This window comes from Carassius auratus, unplaced genomic scaffold (genome assembly GCF_003368295.1).
Source record: "Carassius auratus strain Wakin unplaced genomic scaffold, ASM336829v1 scaf_tig00214714_1_2670353, whole genome shotgun sequence".
Lineage (NCBI taxonomy): Eukaryota > Metazoa > Chordata > Actinopteri > Cypriniformes > Cyprinidae > Carassius > Carassius auratus.
The window spans coordinates 185,069-198,553 of NW_020527778.1; the positions used below are offsets into that span (position 1 = coordinate 185,069).

A 13,485-nucleotide genomic window follows, 5' to 3' on the forward strand; every position below is an offset into this window, starting at 1 on the left:
TGAAACATTTTAATAAATCTAACTGGACATTTCATGTAATTTTACAGTACAACACTGTTACAATTTTGGAAGTGAAGAACAAGAAATCTAGCAAACACTGCTTTTATTTTTACTGTAAATTTTACATATTTATTTTTTACGTGACCAAGTATAAGTTATATATCATAAATATATCACTTCTCTAAAGTAAACGTGATGTACAGTAAAATGCTAATTTGTTACTTTCTGAAATAAGTAAAATGTTTAAACTTACTTTATAAAACATCTCTGATAATTTTATTGTGATATTCTTATAATTCTTTACTTCAATATATTATTCATTTGAAAACAGTCCTCATTCAGGACATTTTCTTATAAACAACTATACATAAACGTAATAGTTTAAATCATTTATTTTAACATGTTTATCAGCTGAATGTCTTTTTGATTCACAATGACAGCAATTCGATTATATTCTGTCTACATTATTCAGCTTTTATGTCATGAACCTATTGAAATATATTAAGATATAATTGAAAAATCATAAAAATGCATTAATTAAAATATATTGAAATGTTTGCATACATCAGGTGTAAAAATCGTAAAGTACACATATGAACTATGGTTTAAAATGTACAAAAATGAACTGTCACCAAATATGACTTAACATTGTAGACAAAATGTAATAATTAAAATACAAAAACTGATGCAATCAATCGATAAAATAGAAGAAAATTTGACTATAAATAAGATGGGAAATGTAAGTAGAGCTTGTTAGTAATTTAAGTTATATATTTTTTATATAAATGAAGAATATTGTTGCCAAATGTTATCAAATAACATCAAACCTCTACTTAAAACACACACACATGATATATTTATATTAGATCATTTAAGAAAGACTTACTTCTGATCGTCAGTTTAGTTCCTCCACCAAAAGTCCACCACAGTGCTTCATTCTAGTGAAAGCGTCGTACAAAAACCTCCTTCACACTCAAATGAACACAAACTCCACAACACACACACACACACACACACACTGATATGAGACTCAACAGCACTCATGGTTTCTTCTTTAACAACATAACATTTCATTAAAAAAGGAAAACGTTGATTGAAGGCTAAAACATTTTTTTCATGATTTCCAAAATGCATTCATCACATTTTCAAAACACATGTGATTTAAAGTAATTCTGTTTACCTGCTTTAATAATGACTCTTTAGCAAGCTTTAGATGATCATTCCCTATCAGATGACCTTTGACCTGTTATACAGTAAAATGGATTGATATAAAATCTGATTCTGTAACAGGTTTTAAATGCTCTTAGCATAAATTCTGAATGACAATGATAATTCAACTTTGTTTGGAGAAAGAAGCTTGACCCATGGTAACAACGTAAATCATGAGTGTTGCAGACGAAATAGAGATAATATTGAGAACCCCCTGCCTACTGAAAAATTTCTATTTGAGTTATTCAATTAAAAGAGAGAGAGAGAAAGAGAGAGAGAGAGAGAGAGAGATATCCTCACGAAACAATTTGCAGTCTTTACATTAGAGCTGCACGATTAATCGTTTAAAGGTCACGATCTCTTTTCAAACACCCACGCGATCTTATTCCTGAATGACAATGATTCTGCTATGTCTGTTATGACTGTTTCACATTGTGAGTGTCAGTGGAGAGTGAGAAGCATGTTTTGTTGCTGTCCATGTTAATGAATCATTCATGCCGCTGCTGATCCAGAAAGAGCAACACAAACATCATTATTTCTGTTACAAACGCTCTAACTAACATAAGTACTGGGATAAATGTTTATAGTTTGTTTATAAACACTTATTCTGTACAGTAGCGATCAAAACTAAAGTATGGTGTATGTATTGTAACGTTTATCCTCTTCTTCCAGCAGGTGGCGACAACGGTCCGTTTAAAAAGCATTTGTCATTGAATCATTCATTCAGGACTTTCCATTAGTGAAACAGATCTTTATTAATTGAGACACTGACTCCTTCATTGATTTATTTTTAAAAGACTTAAGCTGTGAACATTTTTATTAGAACCATTATTAAATTATGTTATTTTGTTTAGTTTTGTAATCTTTTTTCTTCAGAATCGTGAGACTTATGATCTCCAATTTATATAAATAATAAAAAAATGACTAAATTTTACATGGATTTTAAAAGTTTACATTTTGTTGTTTATAATTGCATACAAATCATTAAAACAGAAGTTTAGTTTAATTATGTTGATTTACAAAATGCACCTACATTTTTTTGCATTTGTGTTTTTAAGTTGAATAAAAGACTGTTTTCCCCTATATATTTCATCATTGAGGATTTCTTTTAAAGAGTCTAAAAATCTTGTCTGTCTCATTCTTGTGAACCGAGTCTTGTGTCTCGTCTCGTCTCGTGGGGTAAGAGTCTCGTCACACTCCTAGTAAAGATGGAAAAATGATGTCTCTGCTGTCTTCACGTAAATGATGTGAGTGTGTTTGCATATTGCTCAGATGCTTCAGTGCTCTGAGAGTGTTTATAGTGCTGTGAGTTTAACACTTCATCACTGACACACACAACAATCTTCATCAACATGACCTTCATCATCATCTTCATCTGGACTCTCACAGCGTTTGCTCAAGGTTTGTGCAGCACAAGTTTGATATCAATTCATTTCTTCAAGTATATTGTCAAAGTTTTGAGTTGATTTTCTTCTTGTTGTGTGTTTCAGAGTGTAGAGGACAGATCAGCGTCACTCAGAGTCCCTCAACAGCAGCTCAACCAGGAGAAACAGTGAAGATCAGCTGCAAAACCAGCAAGGATGTGTACAGAAGTACAACTTATTCAGTGTACTTACTCAGCTGGTACTTACAGAAACCTGGAGAAGCTCCTAAACTCCTGATTTATGCTGCAAACACTCTCCAGTCAGGAACTCCATCTAGATTCAGTGGCAGTGGATCTAACAGTGATTTCACTCTGACCATCAGTGGAGTCCAGACTGAAGATGCTGGACATTATTACTGTCAGAGTTATCACTACATCAACAGTCAACATATGTTCACACAGTGATAAAGCGTGGTACAAAAACCTGTGTCAGTCAGAGTCACAGTGACTGAACTGATGCTGCAGCTGCTCAAACACTATCACTCACTCTATTAAACTGTGATCTGTCCTGTAACAGATGGGCTTGACTCAACTATGCTCAGATTCAGAGAAAACAGAGAGTGTAATCTTATATCAAAGCAAACAGATTTTTTTTTTTTTTTTTTTTTTACATTATAGTACACTCATATCTCATGTCAAAGTCACATAGTAAAGTCATTGTGTAGTAGCATTGTGTTTTCGTTCACAAGAAATCTAATGCTGAGTTTCTTTCTTTCTTTCTTTCTTTTTTCCTATACTCATGATCTTTCTGTACTTTGTTCCTGGACTTTCTCTTGCTGCTCACTGTTAGTCACTGATCTGCATCACATATTCACCTGACATTTAAATCAAACAAAAATGAATACATTTGGAAAAAATATATATTTTGTGGTTTACACAAAAATGAAAATCATACATGTTTGAAATTGCATGAGGGTTGGCAAATGATGACAATTTACATTTTAGGGTGAACTGCCTCTGTAAAGGTGATATATACGATTTTTACACTTTTTCAGATTTTTACACTTTTTAATAAGTGTTTTCTCAACATTGCAGCATTTTCTCTTTCAAACAAATTTCTTATTTACATGCAATGCGAGGATTCCCAAACATTTTTTTTTTTTTGTCAGCAGAACTTCTTTCATCTAATATATATTTACTTAATATATTAATAACATGTTATTAATCAAGTATCACATTGGCATGTTCATGTTTCTGTGAAGTTGGTTAATAGTCATATGACATACAGGTAAACAAGTAAAATGGACTACATTTTCTTTTATTTGCATTTTTATATCAATGGTACAAGATTATCGATATAAATCAATGTGATAAACGAGTTAGGTCAAAATGAATCTAAAAGTAGTCTGATTATATTACCTAAAATTGTAATGTAGTGGATTATGTTTCTAAAATTTTGTCAAGTAATTAGGAGACCGTAACGGATTACAATTTGTAAGAATCTACTCCGCTCTGATTGTAGATATGTATAGAGATCTATGGTCATGACAGATATTCAGTTCAGTTAAAAATGACATGACGTGTGGCCAAGTGTGGTGTGCTATACTCAGAATTTGTGCTCTGCATTTCATTCATCCAAGTACACACACACACACACACACACACACACACACAAGTCTGACTCTAATCATAAGGACACGACCCTATGCCCCTGACCCAGATACTCTTTTGGGGATTTCTAGGCATTGTCGAAGGTGTCTCTTGTCTTTTCTCAAATGCATAATTCAATTTAGGGTCACAACTATAACTTTATGAGAAAGAATAAGACTCATCTCAACCAATTTGTTACAAAAAGAATCAAAATAACATTTATTGAACATGCATCCAACCTAAACTCATTACACTTGAGGAATATTTGACCCGAGCCGGATGGACAGTTCTGGAACCGTGACGTCCAGCGACTAGCAAGGGCTCTCTGAAAAATACTGATACTGAACAGGAAGTGTGTGTTCATGACAGGAAATGGAAAACTCCCCAAAGGTCTAAAGAGAAAGACCAAATCAAAAGTGTGTAATAATCACTTACCTCTCGTTCTAAAGCACACATAGTGAGACTAAACGTATCATACACCATATACTCTTATGTGGTTTTATTAACAAAGTTCAGGAGGAGCACGATCAGGTAATCATCCAATTTGGCACAGGTGCATCTCGTTTAGCTAATCATCTTAACTAGCAAACAAGCGTGTATATATATCCAATCTTCCTACCTCCTGTCCCACGACAGTTTTTCTGCATGGACGGTTTGTCAGCATTTGGTTCGCTCTGTCTGTCATCTTATCACAGGCCCAATTTTCCTTCTGACGAAGATATCTATACCAGGGATTTTTCAGATCTGCCGCTTTTGCTGGACCCATGATCGCTCCTACCCCGCCAAACACGGCCGCTGAACACCAACAAGCGTCATCCCGTCACCTGCTCTGTCACGATCGGTGTTACAGGAAACACGGAGAGAAAACCAATTGCAGGTATGACATTTATTAAGGGGAAATCCAAAAGGGTAAACAGTCCAGGCAGGGTCAAAACCAGAGAATCCAAATCAAACATAAACAAACAAGAAGACAAGGCAACAGCACGAACTGACGGACATGAATAATATTTAGACATTAGACAAGGACTCCGTAACGCAGACTAAGACAGACCGGGTATAAATAGACAGAAGGTGATAAGGGAACTGGAGACAGGTGGGGAACAATCAATTAACTCAAACAAGGAGGAAGGTGACCAAATAAGGGAACAGGAAGTTGATAAGGTGACAGACACCGTGGGAAGGAGGACACCTAGTGGAACCCCAGGGAACACCACCCAGACACTGTGACATGCTCTTCTCGCCAAGCCACACGTTGTGGACAAAAGATCGTGCAAATCCCCGAGCTTGCCTCACTCGACAACACTATTGTCCAGCCAAGACCGGGCTCTCTTATAATGCTGGATCGCCCCAGTTCTCACCGCTGCAAGCCTCTCTCACTTTTTCGGCCGTGGCGCAGTTTGATGCTACCTCCACTAGTGGTGAAGGCCATGCGGTGTAGTGATGTGTCGTTCGTGAAAGAATCGTTCTTTTTGAACAAATCTTTTAGGTGAACGAATCATTCTCGGTTTACTCTCATTAATGAAGAGTTTTCCAGAGTTGTCATCCACACTGAGCAAGTTTCATATGAGTCTGAAAGAGATCGAGAGCTCTCATTCGTGAACGAAAGGACTGAACCGGTACACATGTCGAGTTGATTAAACGGATTCTTGTCATTCGTAAATGCCATGAACTCATACACATCTTTTCTCGTTCGTAAACAAATTGATGAGAGTAAACCGGGTCAGTTAGCCATTTAGCATGTCAATCTTGCAAAATGCAAAGTGCAGTTATAGGTACTGTGCACATATGCTTGTTTACATATTTAGCATCCAAAACATAATTCCACGTTTAATCCCCGATTTATGGACTTGAATATATAGACCAATATATGAACTGTCTGACCAAACAATTAAAATTCTAATTATGCAAGAAAACCTTGTGCTTGCTCACCTGAACAATTTAAATAAACTTTATATATAGAATGCGATTATGAAGATGCTAAAGTTTGTTAAACGACGTTATAACTTAACTCTGTCGGATGACGATGACACTTTTTAACCACGAAGCAAAGGCATTTTTCCAGAGTTGTCATCCACACTGAAATTTCTGAAGACATTATATTTGCTCTACTCTGCATGTTTAAACCTCACTGAGATGATACAGACATAAGTTTCATGCAATTATTCTGGCAGGACCAATTATTTAGGGACATAAATTTCACCATTTACTGGCATGATTACTCAAAATGTTTCTAAAACGCAACTACCCTCGTGTTTTGCCGCAGGACAGCAAGTGTGAGTAAATTTTCTATTGTCTTTTTAGGACTGTAATATGAAAAGCATGCAGAGTAAATCTTTAGAAACTGCTTGAATTTGAATATCACATTACTGCAATTAACGTTACTGAAGCAAACGTGAGGCCACCTCCATTCGTAAACGCGCCCTCAACTCTTCTGCTCTCTCATGCTACTAACCATTTTTCTGTTCAGTGGCCTCCAGCTCCAGATTTGTTAGAGGGCAGAGGGTACCAAGACCTATTAGTGGTCAGACCGATTATATATATAAAAAAAAAAAAATCAGCCAACCCCTCTAGCGCCAGCCCATCCCCTTTCACTCAAACTCCTTATCTACCATAGCTATCTCCCCTAACATCCCCCTATCTATCTAAAACGGTCAATCCTCACTTCAGCCATCCCAGCAGTGCCCGCCCCTGCAGGAGCCTTTTTTTTCATATCTCCCGCAGGAGCCTTTTCTGTTTTTTCCTCACTGCCGCAGCAGTGTCTGCTTCTGCAAGAGCCTTTACCTATATTTCACCACTGCCGCAGCAGTTCTCGCTCCCGCAGGAGCCTAGAAAAAAAAAAAAAAGTCTGATTCGTCTATACTTGATAACAAAATTTTCGCTTACTTCATTAAATAAAGGTGGACCAAGAAAGAAAAAGCCACTACATGTGTATTAAAAAAAAAAAAAAAAAAAAATTAAGTCCATTCTCCAATTCAACTTCATCAGGCTCACTTTTATGTCCAACTCCGGAACGCTCAATCTAAATTCGCGCTGGACCCTCTCTTCATCAATGACTTAATATAAACCTTAACTGATCCTTGCTCAATCAGGCATACCCACAGAAAATTTTCCAGTCACTCATTTCACATCGGGGCAGCCGCTTAAGTTGGGGCTGTAGCTATCGAATATTTTAGTAATTCTCTTTACGCCCTCAAATCAAAACACTACTGACTCCTTGCAGTATGCGATTTCGGAGGTAGCGCTTGTCTCCTTCCGCCAACAAAAATGCGTTGTCACATTTAAAAAAATATATATATAATAATAATCATTGCGAAAGAACCTGATGTGAGATTTAAAATAAATTAAAAGAGGCAGAGGCAGAGGAATTTGCCTGGATCATTTTTTTGTAATCGAGGAATTGTTTCAGCCCTAAACTTAAGCAGCTCAAAAGGGCCCTCTCACATAATCAGATAGAGGCCATCGGTTGTTGTTCATCAGACATTTTAAAAAAAATTAAAATCTGCGTTTTAAATCATGTTGTCTACTTGATTAATCGAAGCCTCTCAGTCATCATTTCTTCGGTCAAAGTAAGGGCCCTCCAGCCATCTTTACAATCTCCTTGCCTATTCAGCATCAGACAGGGCTCTCCCTTCTGGTGCAGCAGGGCAGTGGCTCCCTTCGGTCGCAGTGTGAGGCTTTTGTCTGTCATTGAGTTGCACTGCACGCTCAGTGGCGGAAGGGCTTCTCCCTCCCGGTGCAGCAGAGCCACAGGCCCCCTTCGGTCGTTGTGACAGCCCTCCATCCAATGCATCAATGTTGTGGACGAACCCTCCGAGGCGTAAAACCGTGCCTCTCATAAAACCGCTATGGGGGACTTCAGTCGCGTCTCTTTGCCTTCTCAGCATCGGACTAGGGCTCCTCTTCCAGTGCAGCAGACCCACGGCTCCCTTCGGTCGCAGTGTGAACCCCCCATCTGAGTTATGTTGCATGCTCAACGGTGGCTAGGGATCTCCCTCCCGATGGGGTACAGTCGCTGGCTCCCTTCGGTTGCATTAGGAGCCCTTCATCCGACGCGTCAAACCGCGGCTTGAATCTCTTTGCCTATTCAGCATCTGACAGGGCTCTCCCTTCTGGTGTAGCAGACCCACGGCTCCCACTGATCTATAATATAGAACTGGATTGCTCATGACGTCATTAAAGTGAAGCCGCTGCGCCGCCATATTGGTAATCCCTAGTGTGCAAAAACGTTCCATTGAATTAATAGGAAATTGTATGATTTTAGTTAGAAAACATCACCTAACAAGTCAGAATTTATAAATTTGAAGTATTTCTGTACATTGTTACAATGCAAACACCTTAGGCATGTAAACGGTTATTTTTTAAATGTCGTGAATTTCCCCTACTTATTAAAAAGCTATGTTAATTACAGTAGTGAGCATATATATATCCAATCTTCCTACCTCCTGTCCCACTACAGTTTTTCGGCATCCCTCCTCCACCCCAACTCCTCACTTCTAATCTATAAATCCCAAATTAGGGATGGGGGGGTTATTTGGGTTCGGCTATGCTCCGGGCCCAGACCCCTTCCCCAGGAAAGCACGCCCAAATATGCCTACTTTTCGCCTTCAGATTAGATGTAAGGGTGAACTCGTGAAACAAACATTCTCCTTCTGTTAGAACTTATTACACTCGCATACACCGCATTCATTCTGCATTTAGATCTTATAGGTAATAGATTATAACACACACACACACACACACACGCACACACGCACGCACGGACACACACACACACACACACACACGCCAACCTACACACGCTTTCTCTTTCATGAATGATTATTAGTGATGTCATCAATAATGTTGCTACTTGAACATTCAGTGACAAAATTACAGCATCATCATGTGCAGCAAACATCAGCCAATGTTTCTGATTGAAAACAAGTGTCCGAACAGAACCTGCAGGACGAGCCGATCATTCTGTCCCGAACGAAAGACAGCAGAAAGAGATTGGAGGACAGACAGAAAGCCAGACGCTGAGAAATAAGGTCAGGTGATTGCTGTGGTCAGGTGAATGTAGGCCAATATGTTGAACATTCAATTTAAATTAAATAAAAATCATGTCAAGTTTTTTTGCATATTTGACCTGCTTTTTGATGTCAGTTTTGATATCAGTTTGATGTCAGCATTAACTGCCCACTGGTAAACTGTTGCACAAACATAACAACAAAACTGCTGTCTTCAGGTAAATGAAGTGAGTTTGTTTTATATCATGTGACGTGACTCCTCATCAAACTCAGAGACTGACAGAGACACATGTGTGGTGACCCTTATGTATGTTAAAAACCTGCAGGAACATCCATGGATTTAATATAAAATTTGGGAATTAACAGTTATGTTTTCATCCAAATACAGTAAAAAATACAATCTCAAAATCTAATATGAGAGAATCAGGTTAATAAACTAAAGTTTATCTTAAATTTATTCATTCAATTGAATGATCTGATGCAATTTATAACCGCTTGTTCAATAGAAGATCAAATATTATGAAAATTATTCATTTTCACTCTGTTCTCATTTCAGTAACTGTATTTTGTGTCTGTTAATGAGCGACTGTCTTCAGGTAAATGATGTGAGTGTGTTTGCATATTGATCTGATGCTTCAGTGCTCTGAGAGTGTTTATAGTGCTGTGAGTTTAACACTTCATCACTGACACACACAACAGTCTTCATCAACATGACCTTCATCATCATCTTCATCTGGACTCTCACAGCGTTTGCTCAAGGTTTGTGCAGCACAAGTTTGATATCAATTCATTTCTTCAAGTATATTGTCAAAGTTTTGAGTTGATTTTCTTCTTGTTGTGTGTTTCAGAGAGTAGAGCACAGATCAGCGTCACTCAGAGTCCCTCAACAGCAGCTCAACCAGGAGAAACAGTGAAGATCAGCTGCAAAACCAGCACTGATGTGTACAGGGATAGTTCGGGGGATGATTATTTAGCCTGGTACTTACAGAAACCTGGAGAAGCTCCTAAACTCCTGATTTATTGGGCTAACCGCCTCTACTCAGGAACTCCATCTAGATTCAGTGGCAGTGGATCTAACAGTGATTTCACTCTGACCATCAGTGGAGTCCAGACTGAAGATGCTGGACATTATTACTGTCAGAGTTATCACAGTGGTGATGTGTTCACACAGTGATAAAGCGTGGTACAAAAACCTGTGTCAGTCAGAGTCACAGTGACTGAACTGATGCTGCAGCTGCTCAAAGGAGGATCTGAAACTCTGTTGTTTTTGCTCTTTCTCCTCATATTCTGACTCTCTGTAGGGAGAAGAGAAATGCTGGAAACTGGACTGATTGAATCTGCACAGCTTTGAGGTTTTGATTTGATTCATTGTGCTCTTATAGATCCGTCACATGATGGAGATTGAACCTCAACATCTGTCTCACAAACACATGCAGCTGTTTTCAGTCACAGATACAGCTGCTATAATGAATGAGGAATGACAAAACTCTAGGATACTTAAATTCAGCACAGAAACTCACAGTTCAATAACATATTTCAAATCAGCAATATAATCTGACATGAATGATATGTAAACCTTGTTTCACAGCTCTTCAAACTCTCTCTTTCAGGTCGGTTCAGCAAATGCTTCACATAAAGATCAGACAGTGTCTCTGCTGATTTATGATCCTAAAACCCTCATATTGTGTGTCAGAGTTTCTCCATCGACTGTAAAACCAGCGATCGATCTCAGTTACTGTACACGACTGTTGAAACAATTGAGATCATTCAAGCATAAAAGTAATATATACAAGTGCATTTATTACATTTCCATATACGTATGTAAGCTAATGTATATTAAAGAAATGGGAATTTTTATGACATGTACATGCATATCCATTATAAAAACTTGTACATGTAGATATTATTAAAAAAAATAATTATATATATATATATATATATATATATATATATATATATATATATATATATATATAAACGCTGTTTTCTATTCATCAAAGAATCCTAAAACAATGAATGTATCACAGTTTCCACAAAAATAGGACAGCAAAAAAATAAAAATGAAAAATAAGTACCAATGCATTTCCCTTTGAACAGCAAGTTAAGACAAGGCAACTCTATTATATAATGTACAGTGATATGTAGAAAATCTACAATCCATAATAAATATTAAGGCACCATGATACACAGCTTTCAGGAAGGCAAGAAGATAAGAAGAGGCATGCTGATATACTTCATCCCTGTAGTCAAGAATCAGTAAAAAATGTTCTAGACACAAGTTTCTTCCCTGCGTTAAATGAAAAGAAAGACTTTTTTCTAAAATAAACAAAAAAATCCTACATGCTTCTTGTGAATTCAAATGTAAACACTAATGTGATCAGTTTCCCTTGTAGAGATCGGAGAACAACAGAACTATCTAAAGAATTTACAGAATTCGATAACCACATACATTTAGTTTTCTCAACATTTAAGACCAGCTTTAAAGAAAAAAAACCTTGCTTGAATAATATCAAATGCTGACTGTAAATCATCCAGAGCTTGTTGTTGTGTAAGAGCAGAACAATAAATTGACAGAGTCGTCTGCATAAAAGCCTTTGCATGTTTTATATTAACATCGAGACAATTTATATATACAGTATAGTAAATAATCATGGCCCCAATACAGATCCTTGGGGGACTCCCGTACCCACTTCCATTATGTCTGATTTGTTACCTTCCACATGCAGATGATTACGATTTATTGATTTATTGTCTTCTTTCTAAACTGCATTATAAGCATCATAAATGCTTGATCAATTTAATAAGTCCATTGATTTCAGTTCATCATCATAATGCAGATATTAACAGCGTCAAATGTTTCTCAATTTCAGAGCAAATGATAACGAATATAATTTAGAGAAATATTCATGCAGGAAAGAATGAACAATGTTATAAACATACATATACAAATGAAAGATCAGATTACCCAACAGCTGCAGTTAACCATTAAACAACATACGCATATCACCATATTCACATTTATTTGATAAAGATTTATAAAGTGAACGTTTTATAGCATGTGTGACGTGACTCCTCATCAAACTCAGAGACTGACAGAGATATGTGTGTGATGATCCTTATGTATGTTAAAAATTTGGGAATTAACAGTTATGTTTTCATCCAAATACAGTAAAAAATACAATCTCAAAATCTAATATGAGAGAGTCAGGTTAATAAACTAAAGTTGATCTTAAATTTATTCATTCAATTGAATGATCTGATGCAATTTATAACCGCTTGTTCAATAGAAGATCAAATATTATGAAAATTATTCATTTTTACTCTGTTCTCATTTCAGTAACTGTATTTTGTGTCTGTTAATGTCTTCAGGTAAATGATGTGAGTGTGTTTGCATATTGCTCAGATGCTTCAGTGCTCTGAGAGTGTTTATAGTGCTGTGAGTTTAACACTTCATCACTGACACACACAACAATCTTCATCAACATGACCTTCATCATCATCTTCATCTGGACTCTCACAGCGTTTGCTCAAGGTTTGTGCAGCACAAGTCTGATATCAATTCATTTCTTCAAGTACACTGTAAAAAATATTTCCGCAATTTAGTTATTTCAACTTGTTTTTTTGTGTAGAGATAACTAGATTGTCCAGACAACAAGAAATTTTAAGTTTTCTTGTCCTCAACTAGACTGAAAGTTGAATGAACAAGTAAAATGGTTATTTTAACTCAAAAATGTATGTTTAAACAACTGCAATAGACTTTCTGTTGAATTAACAAGTATAATTGTTATTTTAATTTATAAATGTAAGTTGAAACAACTGCACAAAATTTTCTGCAGGTTTTACTTCAATTCTAATGCTTTAATAGCAGTAAACTAAACAATTTACTGTGTAAACTAAACTTAATTTATCTATCTATCTTGCTGTCTGGTAGATTGCATTGTCTTAAACCCTGAACTTCAAGCTTTTAAAACCGCTTTAAACATAAATCTTCAAACTTAACGACATTAAATCTATTTCAAACTTTCTGCTCAGGTTTTCTCAAGCCAATGTCAATGGTTGTCTTGTAGTTATCACTACTGTGGTATATATAAATTAATTACAGTGTATTTTATTTTAGTGTGTACATTAAAAATAGTTGTTTACAATTATGAGCACAGATTAATTAAATTACACCAAAAATTTGTCAAGCTGCTTCAGTTTTTATTCATGGTCAGATTCCAATTCATCATGGGCGGAATTGGGCGATTCATGAACAAT

The 13,485-nt window shown here is 36.5% G+C and overlaps 2 gene segments (V, D, J or C); both read left to right on the top strand.

Moving 5' to 3' along the window:
- Window positions 1-2,561: 2,561 nt before the first annotated feature.
- Window positions 2,562-3,205, top strand: LOC113092695 (immunoglobulin kappa variable 1-8-like). The segment is given in 2 exon segments: window positions 2,562-2,610; window positions 2,700-3,205. Coding segments are annotated over 2 exon segments (387 nt in total).
- A 6,733-nt stretch (window positions 3,206-9,938) lies between these two features.
- On the top strand, window positions 9,939-10,622 carry LOC113092706 (immunoglobulin kappa variable 4-1-like). The segment is given in 2 exon segments: window positions 9,939-9,987; window positions 10,077-10,622. Coding segments are annotated over 2 exon segments (375 nt in total).
- The last annotated feature ends 2,863 nt before the right edge of the window (window positions 10,623-13,485 follow it).